Genomic DNA, 27,416 nt, shown 5'->3' with positions numbered 1-27,416 from the left:
CAAACATATATAAAATACTTACCAAACATAAAGAATATACTTTTATTGCAAATGCATGCTTTTATGAGATACATGGGATTATTCCTTTACCTACATATGAATATTACTTATTGATAGATATAATCAGGGTTCAGCATAAATTCTGTTTTTCATTTTTATAGATGCAAATACTATAAAAACTTGTTCATATGAATTATAGGTGGGACTAGAAGGTGCTTTATTATAGTACTGTCAGTTTTATGAATTCCTTCAGAGTAATATATCAAAATTATATATTTATTATAAAAACACTTTTCATCTCTTGTTGACTATTAACTAAGTCTTTTTTCAGTTATTGAAAGCAAAGAATTGAAGCATCTTCCTTAAAAAAAGTTTTGTTAAAATAGTCAGTAGGAGTAATTTCTTAATTTCGGACGTAAACCCCAAATGTTACTAAAATTTACCAAATAACTATTAATTAAGCCTATTATACTTTAATTTGACTTAATATACTCAGAAACTGGGAAAATAAAAAATGTTAATTGCAATATACCTGTCAATACAATAATTTTTTGATAAAGTGATTTTATTGTAGCATGTGGTTTAAATATATTTTTATCAACTCTTCGGAACTGCAGATATGGTTCATTTAATTTTTGGAAAGTACCTATCATATAACCTAGTTGACAAAGCCAACTCTCATTGTCTAAAACAACGAGTCAAGTTGGATTTAAAGTTTTGTTTTCCCATAAAATATATATTTATTTGAATAAATGTAAAAATAGACATTGTTCTGATTACCTTCACACTACTGAGTTCTGATCCTAAGGTGAGAACTCAGGCTTGGAGCTTTGTCACAGTTCCCTGAGTTGATGACATAAGGATCCTGCCCCAGGCTTTCATTTACTGTGCTCTCAGTGATCTCTTCCTTAGGGATGATGCGTTGTTTCACAATATTTGGGAGATGAAAATCACAAAGACATCAAGTGAAACTTGTCACCTGTCCTGCTGCCCCATACTTTAATACTGTATATCCGAATACCAAACACCTGTATGGACCAAAACACCCTGTTATTCGTGGCATGCTTTGCCATTAAAAGAATATCTGTGAGACAGGATGCTGGGGTTTTTGGGGCCTTGATAAAGGAGTCCTCCCTAACGCAGTGTTTTTCCCCCCGACTGTTGTTTGTCACCGTAGAAGTTCTTATGCTTTGCAGTTTAATAAGATGAATGAAGGGACATGTCTTTCTTTTATAAAGTGGGGATAAATTGATTATGAATGTGATGGGGAGAAGACCTAGCCTGCAGCCTCTATGCAGTTGCATCCTCAGACAGATGGGTTTTTGGAAAGAATATAAGCAAGCATTTTGGATATGTAAGGTGATTGCTTTAAAAGGGTTTGTCCCCACCTGGGAAATCTTTATGAACCCTCAATTGTGTATATACCAGTTGAAGATAGCTTTCTTTTACTTCTTATTGCATATAGTAATATGATGACCTAGAATGGGTACATGTGACCTTCTTTTACTGTCAGTAATTGATATGGGAAAGGGCTAGAATTTAAGTTGTATTTTTTAAATCACTCTGAAGTATCCATTTATAAACAAGTGATTAATACTCTAAGTACATGTTGGCAGATGTGTATTAGTTGGCAGAATGAATCTTGAGAAGCAATTAAAAATTATGAACTAATACAAAAACATTACTCTTTTTTGCTGAAGTAAAATATTAGCTTTATGTCGTTGACAGAAAAAGCAGGATTGAAACAAGAGCTGCACCAAGACATGCAGTCGCCTGCTGGCACGGTGTTGTCCCAGGAAATTCTACCACTCAGGATAAATTCTTGGAAATCAACAGAGGTAAGTCACTGCTGTGGATTCTTTTTACTTTTGTAACAAATTACCAAAAACTTTGTGCCCACAACACCACACATTTGTTAGACTGCCAGTTCTGTGGGTTGGAAGTCTGACCCTGGTCTCTCTGGGCTGAAACCAAGATATCTGCAGGGTTGCGTTCCTCTGAGAAGGATGCCTGTTTCCTTGCCTTCCCAGTGTCATGTGCTTGTCTTTTCACTTTGTTTTTGGTATTTTTTATTATACAGGGTTTTAAATATGAATAAGGACAAATTACGAAGTTTCCCTTTATGCTTTCAAAAACATCTTAAGAAATTTTTCCTTCTCCTGTTATAATCAAAATCTCTTGTATTTTCCCCTAAGAATTGAGGTCCTTATTCCTCTAGAACTTTACTATGTATTTATTATACCATATATTATTTTATTTGTGCCCTGTGGATAGGCAATATTTAATTTACTGAGTAGTTTATCTTTTCCTATTCATTTAAATATCTTTTTATTACAAAATTATTGTAAACTTACAGGAAATTACAAAAACGGTACAGAGTTCCCACCATCCAGCTTCCCCTAGTGTTGAGTCGACACCTTTTACAGCTGATGTAAATGCCAACATCAGGAAACAGACATGGGCATGTTAGTGTTAACTAGACTATAGACCTTATTTGATGTTTAGTTTGTTTTTAAATTCAGTATTCAATATTTTTTTAACTTGTGTTTTTGTATTTGGTTCCGTGCAGTTTTATCCTACACAGATTTGTGTAACTAGCACCACACTAAGAATATAGAACTATTCCAACCCCACAGTAGTCCCTAATGCTACCCACTCCACACCCCCAACCTTATCCTCTAGCAGCAACTAATCTTTCCTCCATCTCTATATAGTTTTTGTTGTTTATTTATGTAATTTATATTATATAAATGGAATCAGATAGTAAATAACTTTTTGAGATTGAATTTTTCACTCAATGTAATCCTCTTGACATCCATTCAGGTTGTTGCACATATCAGTAATTTATTCCATTTTATTGCTGAGTAAAATCACATTATGAAAACCTACCAGAATTTGTTCAGTCATTCACCCAATGAAGATTATTTAGGTGTTTCTGGGTTTTGGCTACTTATGAATAAAGCTGCTATGAATATTTATGTATAGATTTTTGGTGTGGAGTTTTCATATCTATAGGATAGATGTCCAAGAGTGTGGCTGTTGGGTTGTATGATAAGTATGTACCAAGTTTTATAAGAAACTGTATCATTTTATATTCCCACCAGCGATGTATGAGAGATCCAGTTCCTCTGCATCCACAGCTTTTGGTATTACCACTATTTTAATTTTATCTGTGACTAACAAGTTTATAGTGATTTCTCAGGGTGGTTTTAATTTGCGTTTCTAAAATGGCTAATGATGATGATCATTTTTTTATGTACTTATTCAGCTCATTATAAATTCTCTTTGGTAAAATACATCTTCAAGTCTTTTGCCCATTTTCTAGTTGAATTCTTTTTTACCATTGAGTTTTATGAACTTTTCATATATTCTGATACAAGTCCTCTGCTAGACATGTGATCTGCATGTATTTCCTTCCTGTCTGTGGCTTATCTTTTCATTTTCATTGCTGGGGACTGAACCCATGATCTCACAAATGGTGGGCAAACACTCTACCACTGAATTGCAACCCAGTTTTTTTCTTTTTTAATTTTGAGACAGGGTTTCACTAAGTTGCCCACAGTGACCTTGAACTTTGATCCTCCTGCCTCCTGAGTAGGGGATAATAGGTGTACACCACTGAACCCAGCTTATCTTTTCTTTTTTTTTTCCCAACTTATCTTTTCTAACAATATTTTTCATAGAGAAAAAATTTAAATATTTGACGAAGCCCAATGTACCAATTTTTTTCATTTATGGATCATGCTTTTGGTGTCTTATCTAAGAACTCTGCCTAATCCATGGTTACATCTCCATAATTTCTGTAATTTATTTATTATTATTATTATTTTTATTATTATTATTATTATTTTGCCTGTTACTGTCAAATATGCTTAAGTGTAGGTTTTCTCTTTCTTCCCTGTCATCCATGGAGGTTTTCAGGGCAAAAAATTCTGTCATCTCTTTAATTCTGAAATTGTTATCTGGTTTTTTAAATGCTTCCTACTGTTTAATTTTTTCTTTCTTGGACTCCTACTATATGGATATTTTAGTAATTCTCTTTCTGTCTGCATATCTCTTAACTTCACTTTTTAGTTTTTGCTCCCTGATTGTTTTCTGTTTCTTCAATGAGTTTCTCCATCTTGATCCTCCAGTTTAATCATTTTTAATGCTATATTCATTCCATTATTTAGTCCATCTATGTTCTTTATTTTAACTATTCTGTTTTTATATTTAATATTTGTTTCAGTCTTCATATATTCTTCCTATTTCTTATTTTTTATATATTTATTTCAGTATTTTTATTAAAGTTATTTTAAATTCTTGGTCCATGTTTTCTAATGTTGTGTTTCAAATGAAATCTGAGATTCAGTTTTTTCCTTTTGAAAAGTTATGCTTCTCAATGGACTGGTTACCCCCTAGAGCTATTGGCTGCTCTGTCTAGGATTGCTAAAGGCTAGATCCTAGTCAGTATCAGCTTGTCAGCTTTAAGTGAGAAATGGGAAAATGGACTTTGGGTGGGCTGCATGTCTTTCCTCACCCTCCAAGAAGGACCAGAGCTAATCATGCCCCACTTCAGGTTCAAGGCCTCAGGATAAGTCTTTATCTTAGTACCCCAAGAAGAGGAGGCCTTAGAGGAGATGCTTCCTAAACTGTAAACATGACTGGGGAGTAGAAAAGGAAGGGGTAAGAATCATCCTCCCCCAAAGTTTTCTCATCTCCTCCCCTCCTAGGGCTTCTGTGCGGACCAGAAGGTAGTTCTGAATACAGCTTTTGAGTCACAGCGGGTGTGGAGGCAGGTGCCAAGGCAGTGGATGAGTGGCAGCAGTTCCTGCAGCTTCTTCCTTTATTTATCCTGCCTCTGCACAAGCCACCTTGTGCCCTAGGATAAGGCCAACACCAACTTCCCCACTCACACACAGATATACCAGTTCAGAAGAGCTCTCTGTCTCACTGGGCACCTCTTGGTTTTCTTCTTATTTTGGTGTCCTGCCCTTACATTATGTCAGCATTTATCCCAAGGGAGGTAGCCAGCAGCACCAGCACCTGTTCTGTTCTTTTTTCAATATTCTCTGACCTTTTCGGACATACACCTACTTACTTCTGTTTGCACTTGCATGTACCAATGTGCATCTTCTGATACATAGCTCTTCAAATGCTACTTTTTCTCTATTTCTTTGAAATTTTTCTGCTTAATTTCTATTAGATATAAGGTCATTTAATCTGTCCTTTTTCATGTTTTTCAACTGCTTTTTAAAATATTTTTTCTCCTGTCTCCATGCTGCACTTTAATCTATCTTCTAATTCAACTTATTTTTCTTTTGTTGGTGCCTACTCAGAATTCTTCCTGTCCAGTGAGTTTTTTATTTCAATAAGTGCATTTTTCATTTCCAGGATCTCTTATTGCTTATTTTTAATATTAACATGTTTATTTCATATCTCCTTTTTCTGGGGGAGGGGTACCGGGGATTAAACTCAGGGGCACTCAATCGCTAAGCCACATCCCCAGCCCTATTTTGTGTTTTATTTAGAGTCAGGGTCTCACTGAGTTGCTTAGCACCTTGCTTTTGCTGAGGCTGGCTTTGAACTCACGATCCTCCTATCTCAGCCTCCCAAGCTGCTGGAATTACAGGTGTGTGCCACAACGCCCAGGTCTACTAGGTATTTTTTTTTTTTTTTTTTCTGTTTCCTGTTTTCTTATTCCATAAAATTAATATTGTGCTTTTCATTATCTTTTCGAGGATTCTAAGCATATTTAATTTTAATACTTTTTATACTTATTATTTTCATTTTTTTCTGGAATGAATTCAGTTCTATTTTACAATATTGGATTATAAGCTCATCTTCAGTGACTCTAGCTTTTAAAATCTGTGTGTATATGTCCCCTTACCTCTCTCTCCTTTTTTTTTTTCATTTGCTTCTTCCTGACCACTGGGACAACCTTACCACACTCAAGGCAGCTTGAGCCTCATTTCTTTGGCTGGTATTAGATATTGCAGATCTGGGGACTCGTCCATGGGATGCCATGATTTACTTGCTGGACAAGTTTGTGTCCTCTTGCCTAACCTAGTGTAGTAACTTTTAGAAGCCACAACCCCAGACTTTGATTGATGGCAGGTTATTTCAGCCTCCTTCATAAACAGGGGATCCCAATGTCTGCACATAATTTCAAGGAGTAAGCTTGTATTCAGTGGATACTTTTACACTGTATATACCCCTCCAGAGTTGAGTTCCTGGTTTTCTCTGCCTTTTTCTGGACTCAGAGCCCCAGCAGTCCACAGCTTTAACCATTGTGTGTTTCTGTTCATGCTTTTTCCCATGAAGATGTTAATCTTAATTTCAAGCAAGACTTATCTTCTTAATTTTCACATTTATATTTTCTCTTTAATTGTTCTGTATTAGGAGAAGGAAGGTATCCCCAAAGAATGAACCTGTAGAACCATCTTGACTGTTGTTAAGGTTTAGATTAGGTGTCTCCCAAAAGCTCATGTGTGAGACAATGCAAGAAAGTTTAGAGATGAAAGTGTTGCAATACAAGAGGTTTAACCTAATCCATGCATTAATCCCAGTAGGGATTAATTTGGTGACTGTAGGCAGGTGGGGTGTGACTAGGGCATTCTTGTGGGTTTTATATTTTGTCCTTGTTGAGCAGCGCTTTCTCTTTCTGCTTCTTGATCTTCATGTCCCCACACTCTTGTGCCATGGTGTTCTGCCTCCTCTCCTGCCCAGAACAATGAAGTTGGCCATCTATGGACTGAGACCTCTGAAACTGAGCCCCTAAATAAACTTTTCCTCCTCTAATTGTTCTTGCATTTTGGCATTTTGGTCAAATGGTGAAAAAGCTGACCAGAACAACTATAAATATCCTCCACTTATGACTGGAATTCTCATTCATTTGTTTGTTTACTGTGTCTTTCCTACTAAAAAGAAAGCTCCTAGAGAGAAGAAACTTTCTTAGTGTTATTTATTACTGAATCTTCAGTTCACAAATTTTCATTAATGAAGAAGTAAACGACTAACAAATTATGCATGTTAACTTCTTTTACTGTTGAAAGATGCTTCTTTGGCCTCCTGCTCAGTGCTTTGTTTAATATTTCCTTACATGATGTCTATGAGGGAGGTTGGAATTCTTTCTGGACCTTCTGTTTGCAACCCCTTCCTCCAACCCAATTAGGTATTGGAGTCAGTTGCTTTTGTAGCAGCTCAGAAAGGTACATAAAATTGAAATTTCACTATTGCTTAATTATATAATACCTCACAGATTGAAAATGCATAGTTTTTTTTTAAACATAAAACATTAAATCAAAATGACTTTTGATTTAAATTTGAAATTAGTCTATTTGTTGTTGATGACTTTTAGATAAAAAATAGACTTGAAAAATCCTGTGTGCTTTGGAGCCAGAGACATAAAATGCCAACTTTTCTTTCTTTCTTTCTGTTTTGGTATCAATCTTGAAGTCCTGATTATTTTTGTTTTTTTCTGTAGAAGAAGCCGTGATCACATCATTCCACAACTTATATCAGTGAGAAAAAAAATGGTGCCCTTCTCTCAAAAGAAGTTTAAAAGCTAGGTTTTCCTTTTTCAAAGTATGACCATGTCATCACAATATCCCATCATCCTACTGATTGTACAGGATCTCTTCTTACTGTCTGGAACATTTGATGCAATCCAGTAATGTCCTCTTCAGTAGTCTGCTCCTGTAGTTGAACCTTGCAAGTTGAACAGTAAAGCTAATTGTTGTGGCAGATGCACTGCATGAGAGCTACTGCATCTACATTAGCATTCTCAAGTTTCCTGATACAGAATAGGAAGAAATGAAATTGTCAATTTCTTAGGCAAAATGAGGGCTGCTTAAAAATATCTTTAAAAATTTAAATAGAAACCTCTTTAACTATTCTCGTTCTACAAATGAAAGAAAAATCATCCTAAAAACAACAAATAAAATTTTTAACAGAATAGAGCGTTCAAAACCAGAAGATAATTGCTTAAATGATACTTTCAAAACTAAGTAAAGTACATTTATGACAGGGGTCTGTTTTCTCTGTGCATACTATCCAGAACTTTTGTTATTAAATTTGTTAATTTGTATTTTTTCACCACCTTAAAACCCTTCTTTTTCTTTTCAAGAAGATTGAACAATGAGATTGATTTTTTTTTTTCCTGGTCTCAGTTGTTTCCATAGTAACAGATAGGGATGCTGTGAAGTGGTTTACACAAAATGAAAGCTGACCAAATTTTTCAGCCTAGTTGTGAGTTACCAAATTGATTGTGATAGATGATAAATGACTATTTCCTACTGTTTCTGCTTATTATTTTGCTAAATGAAGAGTATACGTTTTTTGTTCTTGCATTTATTTTTAATATTTGCAAAAATTTGAACTCATCAAAGTTGTTAGAGAAATGGAAATTATATTGATTCTAATTATGTTAATTCATTATTCCTGTCTCTTTGCTGCATCATTGCTTTATGTTTAAAAGTCCTTTCATGTTTGTGCTTTTATTACTTTTTTTAAATTAATGAATACTTATCACAAAAATCCCAAACAAAATAGTAAAGAGTGAAGATCGAAGTTTCTCCTTATTCCTCCGTCCTCCTTGAGTTCCTCTTCTTAGAGGAGACTGTTGCTAGCTGTTTTTTATGAATTTCATGGTGAAATTTGTCAACACATTTTTCTTTTACCTAAATGGAATCATTCAATATATATTGCTCTGCAACCTGCTTAGGACTAAGCAATATATCTTAGTTATCTTTCTACATAATAAATGTAACTAGTCATTGTATGCTATTCCAAAACAGGCTTCTTTAACTAAAGTTTGCATTATGAGTGTATTTCAATACCTGCACATATAGCTGTGTTGTACTCTTCATGTACAAATCTTAATTTATTTAATCATTCCCTATTGGTAGTCATTTATGGATTTTTTCATGTTTTGCCCATTAAAAACAATGTTGCAATAAAAACTTACATATATTTTTATGCCGCTTTCCTGGAAGTAGGACTACTAAAAGTTTATCAGTACTTATTTTTAGTTTTGAAAGGTGTTTCCAAATTACCTACTCCGCAATTGTACTCATTTTTTTTTTTTTTTTTTTTTTTGTGTGTGTGGTGCTGGGGATTGAACCCAGTGCCTTATGTATGCGAGGCAAGTACTCTACCAACTAAGTTATATCCTCAGCCCAACTGGGCTGCACCCATTTATATCTTTAACACTATGTCAGAGTGACTTCGTTATCTTTGCAAATACTGAGTCTTGGCAGATGTTTTCATCTTTGTCATTATGAGAGGTAGAATATTTTTGTTTTATTATAATTATATATAAGGTTGAACAATTTTTTATGTGTTTATTGGGCATTTATGCTTATTTTTCTTGTGAACTCTGTTCATATTCTTTGCCTATTTTTCTATTTGGTTTCTCAACTTTTTCTTACCTTTTTTTTTCTTGGTGTTGGTGACTGAACCCAGGCCCTCACCCTGACAAAGTGCTTACTCTACTGTTGAACTATATCTCCAGGCCCTTTCATATTAATTTCAGAGCTGTTGGACTACTGAAGAGTCAATCCATTGTCTACATCTATTAATTTTCAGTTTTTCATTTGATTTTTATGGCTTTTTTGCCTATGGAAGTCTTTAATTTTTGTATAATCATATTCATCTGTCTTTCCTTTATGACATCTATATTGTAAGTATTCTTATAAAGACTTTCCTTACTCTAAGTCTTTGTAAAAAGTCACCTTGGCTTTTCTTTTTCTTTTTCTTTTAACAGACTATATTTTAGAGACATTTTAGGTTTACAGCAAAACTGAGCAGAAAGTAGAATTTCCTCCTTATACCTATCCCTCCTACATGTACCATCTCCCTCATAAACATCCTCTACCAGCACAGTATATTTGTTGCAATCAGTGAACCTACAGTGACATATCATAATCACATAAAGTCTATATTTTACATTAGGATTCATTCTTTTTTGTTAAATATATTTTTAGTTGTTGATGGAATCAAACCCTTTGCCTCACACATGCTAGGCAAGCACTCTACCACTGAGCTACAACCCCAGTCCTAGGGTTTACCCTTGATGTTATATGTTCTATGGGTTTGAGCAAAAGGAAAATGACATATATCCACTATTATGGTATTATACAGAGTAGTTTCATGGCCCTAAAAGTCCTTCATGTATTACCTCAAATTCCCTCCTTTCCTTCAACCCTTAGAAACTACTAATCCTGTTGTTATTCCCGTAGTTTCACCTTTCCCAGAATATTATATTGTTGGAGTTGTATAGTATATATCCTTTTAGACTGGCTTCTTTCACATAGTAACATGCATTTAAGTTTCCTTCCGATCTTTTTATGGACTAGAGGCTCATTTCTTTTTAATATTGAATACTCCATTGTCTGGAAGTACCACAGTTCATCCCTTCACCTATTGAAGGTTGCTTTCAAGTTTTGGCAATCATATACAAAACTGCTATAAACATTTGTGTGCAGGTTTTAGTGTGGACCTAAGTGTTTCAAAATGTTTGTGTAAATAACAAGGAGTAAAAATTGTTGGATATATGATAAGAATATTTACTTTTATAAGAAATTGCCTTCACTGAAAGACCTCTACAGTGAAAATTATAGAACTCTAAAGAAATTGAAGAAGGCATTAGAAGATGGAAAGATCTCCCATGTTCTTACATTGGTAAAACTAATATTGTTAAAATGGCCATATTGCCAAAACAATCTACCAACTGAGTTAATTCCTCAAAAAAAAAATACTACTGACATTCTTTACAGATTTTGGAAAAACAGTCCTAAAATTCATATGTAATAATAAAAGATCCAGAACAGTGAAAGCAATTCTAAGCAATGCTAGAGGCATCAACAATACCAGTTTCAAATTATATAAAGAGCTATTGTGTCAAAGTCAGCTTGGTACTGCCATAAAAACAGGTACGTAGACCACTAAAATAGAAAATGCAAAGACAAACCCACACTCATACAGTCATCTCATCCTTGACAAAGGTGACAAAAACAATGTTGGAGAGAAACCTTTTTAACAAGAGTGGTGGGAAAACTGGATGGATATCTATATGTAGAAGAGTGAAATTGGGTTCCTTTTTCTTACTCTACACAAAAGTAAACTCAAAGTGCATCAAAGTCCTAGGAATTAGATTTGAAACTTCGCAACTGCTAGAAGAAAACAAGGTCAACACTCTAACAAATGGATGCAGGCAACAATCCTCAATAAGATCCCTTAAGCTCAGGAAATAAAATAAGCATTAATAAATGGGAAGGCATCAAATGAAAAAACTTCTGCAAGCAAAGAAAACAAAGAACATGAATAAAGCACCTATAGAATGGGAGAAAAATCTTTGCCAACTATTCTTCTGACAGGATTAATATCAAGAATACACGAAGAACTTAAAAAAATGCAACCCAGTAAATAAAAGGCAAATGAACTAAACAGACATTTCTCAAAAGAAGAATATAATGGCCAAAAATATTTGAGAAAATTTCAACATCTTTAGAAATTAGGGAAATACAGATCAAAACTACTCTGAGATATTATTTCATTCCAGTTAGAATGACATTTATCAAGAATACAAATAATAATACTGGTGCGGATAGGGGAGAAAGCAACACTTACACGTTGTTGGTAGGACTGTAAATTACTGCAACCACTGTGGAGATCAGTATGGAGGTTTCCCCAAAGACCAGGGATGGAACCACCATACAGCTCAGCTATACCATTCCTTGGTATTTATCCCATAGAATTAAAGTCATACCCATGTCTATAGCAATGCAATCACAGTGGCCAAGTTATAGAACCAGCTTAGGTATCCATCAACAGATGAAGAAATAAAGTGTGATACACACACACACACACACACACACACACAAAATGGAGATTGACTCAGTCATACAGAACAACAGATTATGTTATTTGCAGAAACTAGATAGAACTAGAGAACATCACGTCAAGTGAAATAAGCTAGACTCAAAAAGTCAAGGGTTTTTAATTTTCTCTCATTCTTGGAAGCAGACAGAAAAACAGAAAACAAACAAGGGATCTTGTGAAAATAGAAGGGAGATCAAGGGGAAGGGAAAAATAAGGGAAAGGGAAGGTACTGGGGAATGCAGTTGGTCAAATTGTTATGTGCATATATGGATATATCAGTGAATTGCACTATTGGGTATAATTGTTCCAATTTTTAAAGAAATAACCCCTATTTTTTATGCTTTAATTTAAAAACATTTAAATCTTATCCACCAAAAGTTTACTTTGATAAATGGAGAACATTAGATAACCATTTTAAAATTTTTATTTTTACAAATGATAATCAATTGTCTCTATCATATTTTGAATAAACCATCATTTCCCCTTTAATTTGAATCATGGCTTCTAACATAATAAATTTCCATTTATTTATAGTTTCATTCCTATATTTTCCGTTTGCTTATATTGAACAATAGGTAAAGATAAATGATAAAATTAAAAATTAAAAAATTACACATAATAAGTTAGTGTCTATACCAGGGTGTTGGAATGTTGGAGCCTGTGTTTTCTTCTAGCAGAATAAATAAAGTGAACAGGAGGACTAGAAGCCCAATTTCACCAAATATCTTTTTTTTTTTTTGGTGGTTATTATTGATTTCCTCCATCTTTTGCATAGAATTACAGCAGTCGTCACTGTCATCTGCTTGGCCTGAGATAAATCAAAACTGAAAGTAGGATGGAAAAGCCAGGACTCTGGAAACAACTCTTGGGCAGTGTGAGGTTTGAAACTTTGGTTTGTTCCAACTTCTGAGTTTGACTTTAAGCAGCTCTTGACAATAATGGGACAGAGCAGAGCTCCAGGGAGAGAAAAGATGAGGAAGCTGAATCTCCAAATTTTATAAACTCTAGGGACCTTTAGGCTACTTGCTTTTGACTTCTGAGATGAAAAACAGAGGCCCAGAAATGGGAGTATGGCCACCTGAGGTCCGCTCAGGGTTGCTTTGAGCCATTCTTTGAGCCATTCTCCTTTGGAGCATTCTCCTTTGGAGCATTCTGTGGACCACAGTACTCAGGGCATTTCAGTTGACAGGTGCTAGATGAAATGAGTCAGTCTTTATTTATATATATATATATATATATATATATATATATATATATATATATATATATATATATATATGGGAGATCAAGGGATTTACCCTTGATGTTATATGTTTATATATATAGATATATATAACAATGAAATTCACTTTGATACATTCATATATGTACATAGCATAGATCTCTTTAAGCTTTAAAATGAGATACATGTTGTGTTTCTCCAAGAGGAGTTTTGATAGAGAGCCTCTTCTTTCTTTTTCTTTTTTTTTTTTTTTTTAGTATTTTTTAGTTGTAGTTGGACACAGTATCTTTATTTATTTATCTATTTATTTTTTTTAAGAGAGAGAATTTTAATATTTATTTTTTAGTTTTCGGCGGACACAATATCTTTGTTTGTGGTGCTGAGGATCGAACTCGGGCTGCATGCATGCCAGGTGAGCTCGCTACTGCTTGAGCCACATCCCCAGCCCTCTTTTTTTATTTTTATGGGTACTGAGGATGGAACCCAGTGCCTCATACATGCGAGGCAGGCGCTCTGCCACTAAGCTACAGCCCCAGCCCAAGAGACTGTTCTTCCCTACAGAGCCCTTTATGGAAGTTGTTCTCATTGGAACCCTTTTTGGAATGCTGCATGGTATTCATATTCATATTTCTTTTTAAAAAAATATTTTTATTAGTGTATTATCTTTATACATAACTATAATGTTATTTTGACATAATCATACATGCATGAAATTTAATTTGTTCCATTTCAGTCCTCAGTACTTCCTCTTTCCCTCCCCTCCTTCCTTTGCCATTCCCCTTCCTCTACTCTGTTGGTCTGTCTTCTATTTATTTATTATTATTTTTTAATTGGTGCTTAATAGACATGTATAACAATGAAAATCACTTTGATATATTCATATATGTACATAGCATAATTTGGCAATTTCATTCTTCAGTTTCTCCCTTTTCCTGTTTTCCTCCTCTACTCCACTGATCTTCCTTCTATTTTCATGGAATCCCCCCCCACCTTTTGTTACCCTAATTTTTCTTTAGCTTCTGCATATTAGAGAAAACATTCGACTCTTGAAGAGTTTGACTTATTTCACTTAGCATGATGTTCTCCAGTTCTGTCCATTTATTAGCAAATGCTATAATTTCATTCTTCTTTATGACTGAGAAAAACAATAAATAATATATGTGTGTGTGTGTGTATATATATATATAATATATAATATATATATATATATATATATTTATATTCCTCCCACTTCTATTGATCTGTTGGCAGGCATTGGTGCTGGTTCCATAACTTGGATATTGTGAATTGCACTGCTATGAACACTGATATGCCTGCATCACTGTAGTAGGCTGATTTTAGTCCTTTTGGATAAATATCAAGGATTTAGATAGCTGGGTCATATGGTAGCTCCATTCCTAGCCTTTTGAGGAATCTCCATACTGCTTTCCAAAGTGGTTATAATTTGCAGTATCACCAACAGTGTATGAGTGTAACTTTTTCCTCACATCCTTGCCAGCATTTTTTTTTAGTTTTTTTTTTTTTTAGGTGAACACAATAGCATTATTTTTATGTGGTGCTGAGGATCGAACCCAGTGCCCCACGCATGCCATGCAAGCACGCTACCACTTGAGCCACATCCCCAACCCCATCTTTGCCAGCATTTAATATTTTTCTTTTTCTTTTCTTTTCTTTCTTTTTTTCTTTTTTTTTTTTTTTTTGGTACTAGTGATCAAACACAGGGGTGCTTTACTACTAATCTACATCCCCAGCTCTTTTTTTTTATTTTTTATTTTGAGACAGGGTCTCACTAAGTTGCTGAGGCTGGTCTCAAACTTGTAGTCCTGCCCCAGCCTCCAGACCACTGGGATACAAGCCTGGCTATTATATTTATTCTTTTTTTTTTTTTTTTTTTTTTAAGAGAGAGTGAGAGAGATAGAATTTTTTCAATATTTATTTTTTTTTTTAGTATTTGGCAGACACAGCATCTTTGTTTGTATGTGGTGCTGAGGATCGAACCCGGGCCGCACGCATGCCAGGCGAGCGCGCTACCGCTTGAGCCACATCCCAGCCCCTATATTTATTCTTGATGATTGCCATTCTAACTGGAGTAGCATGAAATCTCAATGCAATTTTGATTTGCATTTCTCTGACTGCTAGGGATTGTGAACATTTTTTCATGTATTTGTTGGTCATTTGATATTTCTTCTTTTGAAAAATGTCTGTCTAGTTCTTTTGTCCATTTATTGATTGGATTAATTGTTTGTTTTGTGTGTGTTGTTTTCTAAGTTCTTTATAATAATATTCTGGATCTTAATCCCCTGTTGGTGGAGTAGCTAGCAAGATTTTCTTTGGTTCTATAGGTGTCTCTCTTCACACCTTGTTTCTTTTGCTGTACAGCAACTTTTTAATTTGATGCTGTAGCACTTATTATTTATTGGATTTATTTCTTGAACTTTAGGGGTCTTGTTAGGGAAGTTAGTGTCTGTACCAGTGTGTTGGAATGTTGAGCCTGTGTTTTCTTCTAGCAGTTGGAAAGTTTTTGGTCTAATTCCTAGATCTTTGATTCACTTGGGTTGACTTTTGTGAGATGAAAGATAGGGATCTAGTTTCATCCTACTACATACAACTATTCAGTTTTCCCAGCACCATTTGTTAAAGGAGCTATCTTTTCTCCAACATGCTTTTGGCGCCTATTTCCAGTATCAGATGACTGTATCCATGTGGGTTTGTTTCTGTGTCCTCTATTCCATTGGTATTTATATCTGTGTTGATTCCAATCCTGTGCTATTTTTTTACTATATCTCTGTAGTATAATTTGAGATCAGGTATTGTGATGCCTTGAGCATCTCTGTTCTTGCTCAGCATGGCTTTGGCTCTTCTGGATCTTTCATTCTTCCAAATGAATTTAAGACAGTTTTTTTCTAGTTCTGTCAAGAATGTCATTGGTATTTTGATGGGAATTGCATTAAGTCCTTATAATGCTTTTGGTAGTATAGCTATTTTGACCATATTAATTTTGCCTATCCAAGAATATGAAGTCTTTCCATCTACTAATGTGTTCTTCAATTTCTTTCTTTTTTTAAAAAAATTTTTTATTGTTGGTTGTTCAAAACATTACATAGTTCTTGATATATCATATTTCATACTTTGATTCAAGTGGGTTATGAACTCCCATTTTTACCCCATATACAGATTGCAGAATCACATCAGTTACACATCCATTGATTTACATATTGCCATACTAGTGTCTGTTGTATTCTGCTGCCTTTCCTATCCTCTACTATCCCCCCCCCTCCCCTCCCCTCCCCTCTTCTCTCTCTACCCCCTCTACTGTCATTCATTTCTCCCCCTTGTATTATTTTTCCCTTTCCCCTCACTTCCTCTTGTATGTTCTTCTGTATAACCCTGAGGGTCTCCTTCCATTTCCATGCAATTTCCCTTCTCTCTCCCTTTCCCTCCCACCTCTCATCCCTGTTTAATGTTAATCTTCTTCTCATGCTCTTCGTCCCTACTCTGTTCTTAGTTACTCTCCTTATATCAAAGAAGACATTTGGCATTTGTTTTTTAGGGATTGGCTAGCTTCACTTAGCATAATCTGCTCTAATGCCATCCATTTCCCTGCAAATTCTATGATTTTGTCATTTTTTAATGCAGAGTAATACTCCATTGTGTATAAATGCCACATTTTTTTTTATCCATTCGTCTATTGAAGGGCATCTAGGTTGGTTCCACAGTCTTGCTATTGTGAATTGTGCTGCTATGAACATCGATGTAGCAGTGTCCCTGTAGCATGCTCTTTTTAGGTCTTTAGGGAATAGACCGAGAAGGGGAATAGCTGGGTCAAATGGTGGCTCCATTCCCAGCTTTCCAAGAAATCTCCATACTGCTTTCCAAATTGGCTGCACCAATTTGCAGTCCCACCAGCAATGTACAAGTGTACCCTTTTCCCCACATCCTCGCCAGCACTTGTTGTTGTTTGACTTCATAATGGCTGCCAATCTTACTGGAGTGAGATGGTATCTTAGGGTGGTTTTGATTTGCATTTCTCTGACTGCTAGAGATGGTGAGCATTTTTTCATGTACTTGTTGATTGACTGTATGTCCTCCTCTGAGAAGTGTCTGTTCAGGTCCTTGGCCCATTTGTTGATTGGGTTGTTTGTTATCTTATTGTCTAATTTTTTGAGTTCTTTGTATACTCTGGATATTAGGGCTCTATCTGAAGTGTGAGGAGTAAAGATTTGTTCCCAGGATGTAGGCTCCCTATTTACCTCTCTTATTGTTTTCTTTTGCTGAGAAAAAACTTTTTAGTTTGAGTAAGTCCCATTCGTTGATTCTAGTTATTAACTTTTGTGCTATGGGTGTCCTATTGAGGAATTTGGAGCCCGACCCCACAGTATGTAGATCGTAGCCAACTTTTTCTTCTATCAGACGGCGTGTCTCTGATTTGATATCAAGCTCCTTGATCCATTTTGAATTCACTTTTGTGCATGGCGAGAGAAAGGGATTCAGTTTCATTTTGTTGCATATGGATTTCCAGTTTTCCCAGCACCATTTGTTGAAGATGCTATCCTTCCTCCATTGCATGCTTTTAGCCCCTTTATCAAATATAAGATAGTTGTAGTTTTGTGGATTGGTTTCTGTGTCCTCTATTCTGTACCATTGGTCCACCCGCCTGTTTTGGTACCAGTACCATGCTGTTTTTGTTACTATTGCTCTGTAGTATAGTTTGAAGTCTAGTATCGCTATACCGCCTGATTCACACTTCCTGCTTAGCATTGTTTTTGCTATTCTGGGTCTTTTATTTTTCCATATGAATTTCATGATTGCTTTCTCTATTTCTACAAGAAATGCCGTTGGGATTTTGATTGGCATTGCATTAAACCTATAGAGAACTTTTGGTAATATCGCCATTTTGATGATATTAGTTCTGCCTATCCATGAACAGGGTATATTTTTCCATCTTCTAAGATCTTCTTCTATTTCTCTCTTTAGGGTTCTGTAGTTTTCATTGTATAAGTCTTTCACCTCTTTTGTTAGGTTGATTCCCAAGTATTTTATTTTTTTTGAAGATATTGTGAATGGAGTGGTTGTCCTCATTTCCATTTCAGAGGATTTGTCGCTGATATACAGGAATGCCTTTGATTTATGCGTGTTGATTTTATATCCTGCCACTTTGCTGAATTCATTTATTAGCTCTAATAGTTTCTTTGTAGAGCCTTTTGGGTCTGCTAGGTATAGAATCATGTCTTCTGCAAATAGTGATAATTTAAGTTCTTCTTTTCCTATTTTTATGCCTTTAATTTCTTTCGTCTGTCTAATTGCTCTGGCCAGTGTTTCGAGAACTATGTTGAACAGAAGTGGTGAGAGAGGGCATCCTGTCTTGTTCCAGATTTTAGAGGGAATGCCTTCAATTTTTCTCCATTCAGAATGATGCTAGCCTGAGGCTTAGCATAGATTGCTTTTACAATGTTGAGGTAACTTCCTGTTATCCCTAGTTTTTCTAGAGTTTTGAACATAAAGGGATGCTGTACTTTGTCAAATGCTTTTTCCGCATCTATCGAGATGATCATATGGTTCTTATTTTTAAGTCTATTGATGTGGTGAATAACATTTATTGATTTCCGTATATTGAACCAGCCTTGCATCCCAGGGATGAATCCTACTTGATCATGGTGCACAATTTTTTTGATATGTTTTTGTATCCGATTCGCCAGAATTTTATTGAGGATTTTTGCATCTAGGTTCATTAGAGATATTGGTCTGTAGTTTTCTTTCTTTGAAGTGTCTTTGTCAGGGTGATGTTGGCCTCGTAGAATGAATTTGGAAGTTCTCCCTCTTTTTCTATTTCCCGAAGTAGCTTGAAAAGTATTGGTATTAGTTCCTCTTTAAAGGTTTTGTAAAACTCTGCTGTATACCCATCGGGACCTGGGCTTTTCTTAGTTGGTAGTCTTTTGATGGTTTCTTCTATCTCCTCAATTGATATTGGTCTGTTTAGGTTGTCTATATCCTCCTGACTCAATCTGGGCAGATCATATGACTTAAGAAATTTATCTATGCCTTCACTATCTTCTAATTTATTGGAGTATAAGGATTCAAAATAATTTTTGATTATCTTCTGTATTTCTGAAGTGTCTGTTGTGATATTGCCTTTTTCATCCCGTATGCTAGTAATTTGAGTTCTCTCTCTCCTTCTCTTCGCTAGCATGGCTAAGGGTCTGTCGATTTTGTTTATTTTTTCAAAGAACCAACTTTTAGTTTTGTCAATTTTTTCAATTGTTTCTTTTGTTTCGATTTCATTAATTTCAGCTCTGATTTTAATTATTTCTTGCCTTCTACTTCTTTTGCTGTTGTTTTGCTCTTCTTTTTCTAGGATTTTGAGATGAAGTATGAGATCATTTATTTGTTGTTTTTTTCTTTTTTTAAGGAATGAACTCCAAGCAATGAATTTTCCTCATAGAACTGCTTTCAATGTGTCCCATAGATTCCGATATGTTGTGTCTGTGTTTTCATTTATCTCTAAGAATTTTTTAATTTCCTCCTTGATGTCTTCTATAACCCATTGATCATTCAGTAACCTATTGTTCATTCTCCAAGTGATGTATGCTTTTTCCTTCCTTCTTTTATCGTTGATTTTCAGTTTCATTCCATTATGATCAGAAAGGATGCATGGTATTATCTCTACTCCTTTATATTGTCTAAGAGTTGCCCTGTGACATAATATATGATCTATTTTTGAGAAGGATCCATGTGCTGCTGAGAAAAAAGTGTAACTGCTTGATGTTGGGTGATATATTCTATATATGTCAATTAAGTCTAGGTTATTAATTGTGTTATTGAGTTCTATAGTTTCCTTATTCAACTTTTGTTTGGAAGATCTGTCCAGTGGCGAGAGAGGTATGTTGAAGTCTCCCATGATTATTGTATGGTGGTCTATTAGACTCTTGAACTTGAGAAGTATTTGTTTGATGAACATTGCTGCACCTTTGTTTGGGGCATATATATTTATGATTGTTATGTCTTGTTGGTGTATGGTTCCCTTAAGCAGTATGTAGTGTCCCTCTTGATCCCTTTTGATTAACTTTGGCTTGAAATCTATTTTATTTGATATGAGTATGGACACTCCTGCTTGTTTCCGAAGTCCATATGAGTGATATGATTTTTCCCAACCTTTCACCTTCAGCCTATGTATGTCTTTTCCTATCAAATGCATCTCCTATAGGCAGCATATTGTTGGGTCTTGTTTTGTGATCCATTCTACTAGCCTGTGTCTCTTAATTGGTGAGTTTAAGCCATTAACATTTAGGGTTATTATTGAGATATGTGTTGTTCTTCCAGCCATATTTGTTTATTTCTGTTACTAAACATGGTTTGTTTTCCTCTTTGATTATTTCCCCCCCCTTTACTGTCCTACCTCCCACTGTTGGTTTTCATTGTTATTTTCCATTTCCTCTTCCTGTAATGTTTTACCGAGGATGTTTTGAAGAGATGGTTTTCTAGCTGCAAATTCTTTTAACTTTTGTTTATCGTGGAAGGTTTTAATTTCATCTTCCATCCTGAAGCTTAATTTCGCTGGATACAACAATTCTTGGTTGGAACCCATTTTCTTTCAGTGTTTGAAATATGTTATTCCAGGATCTTCTAGCTTTCAGAGTCTGTTGAAAGATCAGCTGTTATCCTGATTGGCTTACCCCTAAATGTAATCTGCTTCCTTTCTCTTGTAGCTTTTAAAATTCTCTCCTTATTCTGTATGTTGGGCATCTTCATTATAATGTGTCTAGGTGTGGATCTCTTATGATTTTGCACATTCGGCGTCCTGTAGGCTTCTAGGGTTTGGGATTCTGTCTTATTCTTCAAGTCTGGGAAGTTTTCTCGTATTATTTCATTGAATAGATTGCTCATTCCTTTGGTTTGGAGCTCTATACCTTCCTGTATCCCAATGACTCTTAAGTTTGGTCTCTTTATGTTATCCCATATTTCTTGGATGTTCTGCTCATGGTTTCTTAACAGTCTTGCTGAGCTGTCTATGTTCTTTTCAAGTTGAAATACGTTGTCTTCATTGTCTGATGTTCTATCTTCTAAGTGTTCTACTCTGCTGGTAGTATTCTCAATTGAGTTTTTAAGTTGGTTTATTGCTTCCTGCATTTCTAGGATTTCTGTTTGTTTGTTTTTTATAACCTCTATCTCCCTGTATAGTTGATCTTTTGCTTCCTGGATTTGTTTGTGTAATTCATTGTCGAAGTGATCTTTCATTGTCTGATTTTGCTGTCTAATGTCTTCCTTGATACTCCAGATCATCTGAAGCATGTATATCCTGAATTCTTTATCTGACATTCCATCTGCTGCAGCTGTTACCTCTTCTAAAGTTGTGTTGACCTGCATTGCTTGTGGTCCTTTCTTTCCTTGTCTTTTCATACTGCTTGCGTTTCTTTCTGCTTGGTGAAACTGTTGTGTTTTTAAAAAATTTTTCCCCCTATATATTTATATTGCTCTTGTATAGTTGAAAAGTCTCCCTTGCAGGATCGGGCGGCAGTCTGCCTACCTTGCAGGTGCGGGCGGCGGCTCTGCTCTGCCCCTCCTCCAATTGGTGTGAGGTGTCTACCACGCCCGCGGACCCCTGGGCCTGATCCGCCGGTCTGTCGCAGGTCTGCTTACCTTGCAGGTGCGGGCGGCGGCTCTGCCCTGCCCCTCCTACCACGCCCGCGCACCACTGGACCTGTTCTGCCGGTCGGTTGCAGGTCTGCCCACCTTGCGGGCGCAGGTGGCGGCTCCGCTCCGCCCCCTCTCCAATTGGGGTCACACGACCACCACTCCAGTGAGCCGCTGGGCCTGCTCCGGGCGCGGGCGGCGGCCCGGCTCCTCCCCTCTGGCTCGATGACAAAGCGAGAGAGACTCGGGTGTCTGTGACTCACCCTCCCTACCAGGAGACCAGCTGTTTCTGTCGCCGCTGGTATTGATGAAGTTCTCTCCTCCGCCGCTTTCTGATGACATCAGATCTCTGCCATGTTGGTATCCTATGCGAATGGCAGCATTTCGTTCCCTTTGCTGGGTGACCAAAGCAATGGGTGAGTCCTGACTGGCCCTCACAAGCCCCGTCTCAGTCCCATTGCCACTGCCCACGAAGGCTCGGTTGGTATTTACTTCCACAGTACTCAGCAGGACCCGGACCGAGAAGCAGTTTCCACGGGCTCCTTAGCCCTGGGCCAGAGCAGTTCCGGGAGCCGGAACTTGGCCGCTCTGTGCTCGGTGTATGCTCTGATAAGAGCAGGCTCCAAGAAGCAGTTTCTGTGGGATATTTAGCACTGAGCCTGAGTAATTTGTCTGCAAGCCGCAGGCGAATGGCAGCCTGAAATTACCTGTTCTATGGCTGAATGAGCTGCGATCAGTCGAAAACAGGGATGGTGACGTCAGCTCTCCAAGATGGTGGCCGCTGGCCTCCTCTGTGGTCTGACCGGTGTGGAGAACCAAATTGGACCGCTTCCTTCCCCCATCTCGAACCCAGAATTCAGCACTGAGTATGGTGCTTGCACGGCTGGCAGAAACTGCAGCACTGTATCCCTGCGTTGCTATCTCCTCGTTTCCCAGCGCGCGCTGCAGACTCTAGCCGCGGGGCGATTTGCTGAATAAGCAGTGTGACCCTCCGTGCGACAAATCTCTCGCATTTGAGCCCCCGTAGCCGATCCTCGTGCGATGGAAATCCTTCCTCCAGGTTCCGGAGCACCCCACTATTGCTGGAAATTCCTAACAAGATAGCCTTTAGCTGTCCTGACTCGTCATTCTCCCACACAGTGACGCGGCACACGGGGGCAATGCACTCCCCTCGCCGCCATCTTCCCTCCCTCCTTAATTTCTTTCTTTAGTATTCTGTAGTTTTTATCATAGAGGTCTTTCACTTCCTGATTTAGATTTATTCCCAAATATTTCTCTTTTGAGGTTATCGTGAATGAGATAGTTTTCCTAATTTCTTTCTCAGCATATTCATTATTGGAGTATAGGAAAGCTATTGATTTTTATATGTCCATCTTGTATTCTGCTGCCTTGCTATATTTGTTTATTACCTCTACAAGCCTTCTTGGTGGAGCTTTGTGCATCTTCTAGACATAGGATCATGTCATCAGCAAACAGAGATAATTTGACTTCTTTTCCTGTTTGTATTTCTTTAATTTCCTTTCCTGACCTGACTGCTCTGGCTAGAGATTGCATAAAAGTGATGAGAGTGGATATCCTTGTCTTGCTCCTGATTTTAGAGGAAATGCTTTTCCTCCCTTCTTTATGATATTGTCTTTGGGTTTGTTATATTTAGCCTTTATGATGTTGAGGCAAGTCCCTTCTGTATCTAGTTTTGCCAGGTTTTAACATGAATAAGTGCAGGATTTTATCAAAGGCTTTCTCTGCATATATTGAGGCGCTCTTGTGATTCTTGTCCTTAATTCTATATGTCGTGAATTACATTTATTGATTTGCAAATGTAGAACTAGCCTTGCATCCCTAGAATGTAAATCACTTGATCATGGTGTACTATCATCTTAATGTTTTTGTGAATGTGATTTGCTATTATTTTATTAAGGATTTTTTATGTCTATGCTTATCAGGGATATTGATCTGTAGTTTTCTGGATATATCATTGATTTGGTATCCAGATGATATTGACTTCATAGGATGAATTTGGGAGTACTCCCTCTCTTTCTATTTTAGGTAATAATTTGAGAAAGATTGGCATTAATTCTTTAAAGGTCTGAAAGAACTCAGCTGAGCATTCATCTGGTTCTGGACTTTTCTTTGTTGGAAGGCTTTAAATTGCTGCTTCATTCTCATTGCTTAATATTGGTCTATTTAGCATTCTATACCCTTGTGGTTCAATTTAGGTAGCTCATATGAGTCTAGAAATTTGTTAGTATCTTATAGATTTTTCCAGCTTATTAGAGTATTAATTTTCAAAATAGTTTCTACTGATACTCTGAATTTCAGAAGTATCTGTGGTGATCTGTCCTTTTTCATCTATAATTTTGTTGGTTAGGTTTTTCTCTCTTGGTTAGTTTGGCTAAGGGTTTATCAATCTTATTTATCTTTTTGAAGTATACTCTTTGTTGTGTTGATCTTACCTATATTTTTTAATTTAAATTTTTTTTTGTAGATGGACAGAATGCCTTTGTTTATTTTTATGTGGTGCTAAGGATTGAATCCAGTGCCTTACACGTGCCAGTCAAGCGCTCTGCCACTAAGTTACAGCCCCAGCCTGTCTATTGTTTTTTATTCTTAATTTCATTAATTTCAGCTCTGAACTTAATTATTTCATGTCTTCTACCAATTTCAGAGTTAGTTTGTTCTTTCTTTTCTAGGACCTTGCAGTATAGATTATTTGAAATGTTCATTTTTAAGTTTTTATTTAGTGTGTGAATGTGTGTATGTGTATATGTGTAGGCACTCAGTGTTATAAATTTTCCTCTTAAAACTGTCTTCATACTATCCAGAGATTTTGATATGATGTATCTCTGTTCATATTTGTTTCTAAGAATTTTTAAATTTCTCCCCTGATTTATTCTGTGGCCCATCCCTCATTCAAAAGTATATTATTTAATCTCTAGGTGTTAGAATGGTTTGGTTTTGTTTGGGGTACCAGGGACTGAACTCAGGGGCAGGCTGGTTTTGATCCTCCTATCTCAGCCTCCTGAGCTACTGGGATTGGCATGCGGGATTGCACCCGTTTTTTTGTTTTTTTTTTTAATCATGTTGTTTCTAATTGCATTCTATTGTGATCTCATAGAATATAAGAAATTATCTATTTTTTTTTTGTTTGGTAAGACTTGCTTTTTGTTCTAAAATATGGTCTATTAGAGGATTCAATCTGCACCTGAGAAGAAAATAAATTCAGTTTTTAATGTATGAAGTATTCTGTAAATATCTGTTAGGTCCATTTGATGAATAGTATTTTTTAGTTCTGGAGAGTCTTAGTTTATCTCAGGATGATCTATCTATTGGTGAGAAAGGTCTGTTTGAATCATCCTGCTCCTATTTAGGGGTCTGTTCAATTCTTTATATTGAGTAGGGTTTATATACATAGATGCATCCACATTTGGGGCATAAATGTTTATAATCATTATATCTTCTTGTTATAATGATGATTCCCTTAACAGTATGAAGGGACCGTTTTGTCTCTTCTGATTAATTTTGACTTGAAGTTGTCTTTGTCATATACGAAAGTAGCTACTCCTGTTTGCTTTCACTCTCTGTTACCTGGTATATCTTTTTCCATCCTTTCACCTTCAGCCTGTGGATATCTTTGCCTATAAGCGAGTCTCTTGTAAACAGCATATTGTTGGGTTTTGTTTTTTAATCCATTTAACCAATCTGTGTTTTTATTGGAGCATTTAGATCATTTACGTTCAGTGTTATTATAGAGAGATGATTTTTATTTCCTGCCATTTTTATTTAATTCTAATGCTCAAGTCAGGTTTGATCATCCTTTAATTGACTATTCTATAGAGATTTAGCTGTACAATGGTTCTGATAGTTATTTTTCATTTCTTCTACATAAAACATTTCAGTGAGTATGTTTTATAATGTTGGCTTAGTGGTTATGAATTCTTTTAGTTTCTGCTTATCATGGAAAGTTTTTCATTCTTAAATTCTGAAGAACAGTTTTTCTGGAAATAATAATCTTCGTTGACACCATTATCTTTAAGGACTTGGTATATAAGATTCCAAATCCTGGGCTGGGGATGTGGCTCAAGTGGTAGTGCGCTCGCCTGGCATGCGTGCGGCCTGGGTTCAATCCTCAGCATCACATACAAACAAAGATGTTGTGTCTGCCAAAAACTAAAAAAAATAAATATTAAAAATTCTCTCTCTCTCTCTCTTAAAAAAAAAAAAATTCCAAATCCTCCTGGCTTTTAGGGTCTAGACTCAGAAATCAGTGGAAAATCTAACTGGCTTACCTCTACTCTAAATATGACCTGACATTTTTCTCTTGTTGATTTTAAAATTCTATCCTTAATTTGTATATTAGACATTTTAATTATAATGTGTCTTGGAGGGGATCTTTTTTGATCTTGTTTATTTGGGGTTCTGAAAAATCTCTTTTGTTTGGATTTCTATCTCATTCCTAAGGTTTGGAAATTTTCTGATATTTCACTGAAAAGTTATGATGCATATCTCAGTACCTTCCTGTACACCAATGATTCTTAGATTTGGTCTCTTAATGGTAGTCTAGATTTCTTGAATATTCTGGTCATGGTCTCTTAACATCTTTTCTTATTGTCAACTTTCCATTCAAAATTATATACTTGGGGTTGGGGTTGTGGCTCAGAGGTAGAGCCACATGCATGAGGCCCTGGGTTCAATCCTCAGCACCACATAATAAAATTGATTAAAGATATTATGTCCACCTGTAACTAAAATATAAAAAAAATTTTAAAAGATTATATGCTTTGTCTTCAAGGCCTGAAAATCTTTTCTCTTTGTGGTCTAATCTATTGGTGATTCTTTCAATTGAATTTTTTATTTGATTTAATTGACTCTTTTCCAGGATTTTTGTTTGATTCTTTTAAAGAGTCTTTCTCTCTATTGAAAGATATTTCACTTCCTGTATTTTTTTAATATTTATTTTTTAGTATTTGGCAGACACAACATCTTTGTTTGTATGTGGTGCTGAGGATCGAACCCGGGCCGCACGTACGCCAGGCGAGCGCGCTACCACTTGAGCCACATCCCCAGCCCTCACTTCCTGTATTTTCTTAGTTCATTCCTTACATCTTCTTTGAGTTCATTGAACATTTTAAGTATTAACTTTCTAAATTCTTTATCTGACATTTCCTCCTCTGGTGGCAATTGGATCAGTTGTTAAGTGTTGTAAGCTATTTGAGATGGTTTGTTCCCTTGTTTTTTCATATTATTTGTACATCTACTGGGATTATTATCTATTCTACTTTTATGCAAGGGATTATTAGTGAGCTTGTTTCTCTTAAGTGCCCCAAGCTGGCAGATATCCAAGCATTGAGGCTCCACTCAGTGTGTGTCCTCTGCTATGCTCAGTGTCAGCTCCACTTTGAGAGAAGATACTAAATCCTGTCAACTACATTCACTTTAGAGCAAAGCCATGAACTAGGGAAACATTCATACATGGGGGAAAAACATATTGAAAATCTTCTACACTTTCCTCTAATCCAAGTATAAAATTATAGTAATATTTTTGGATAGGTTGGGAAATGAATTATTAGGAAAATTATTATTATACTATTTAGATATGACAAGGGAAGAGGAGAAAAATTGGGCAAAGGGAAAAAGAAAAGAAAATATAGAAAAAATACAACGTAGATAAAAAGAAGAAAACAGTACATCAGGGAATGGGGGATTT

The 27,416-nt window shown here is 36.1% G+C and overlaps 1 protein-coding gene across 1 annotated transcript in view; it reads left to right on the top strand.

The window, feature by feature from the left end:
* The window catches only part of Enthd1 (ENTH domain containing 1), a 116,251-nt gene that overhangs the window by 37,079 nt on the left and 51,756 nt on the right, over window positions 1-27,416 (top strand). The window contains 1 exon segment of the mRNA XM_046429176.1: window positions 1,729-1,838. Coding sequence (XP_046285132.1) covers window positions 1,729-1,838 — 110 coding nt within the window.

Source organism: Marmota monax, unplaced genomic scaffold, assembly GCF_021218885.2.
Source record: "Marmota monax isolate L192 unplaced genomic scaffold, Marmota_monax_Labrador192_F-V1.1 WCK01_AAM20220418_F8-fsc00051, whole genome shotgun sequence".
Taxonomy (NCBI): Eukaryota; Metazoa; Chordata; class Mammalia; order Rodentia; family Sciuridae; genus Marmota; species Marmota monax.
Note: the sequence above shows the minus strand (reverse complement) of the source record. Positions and strands in the feature narration are given on the sequence as shown.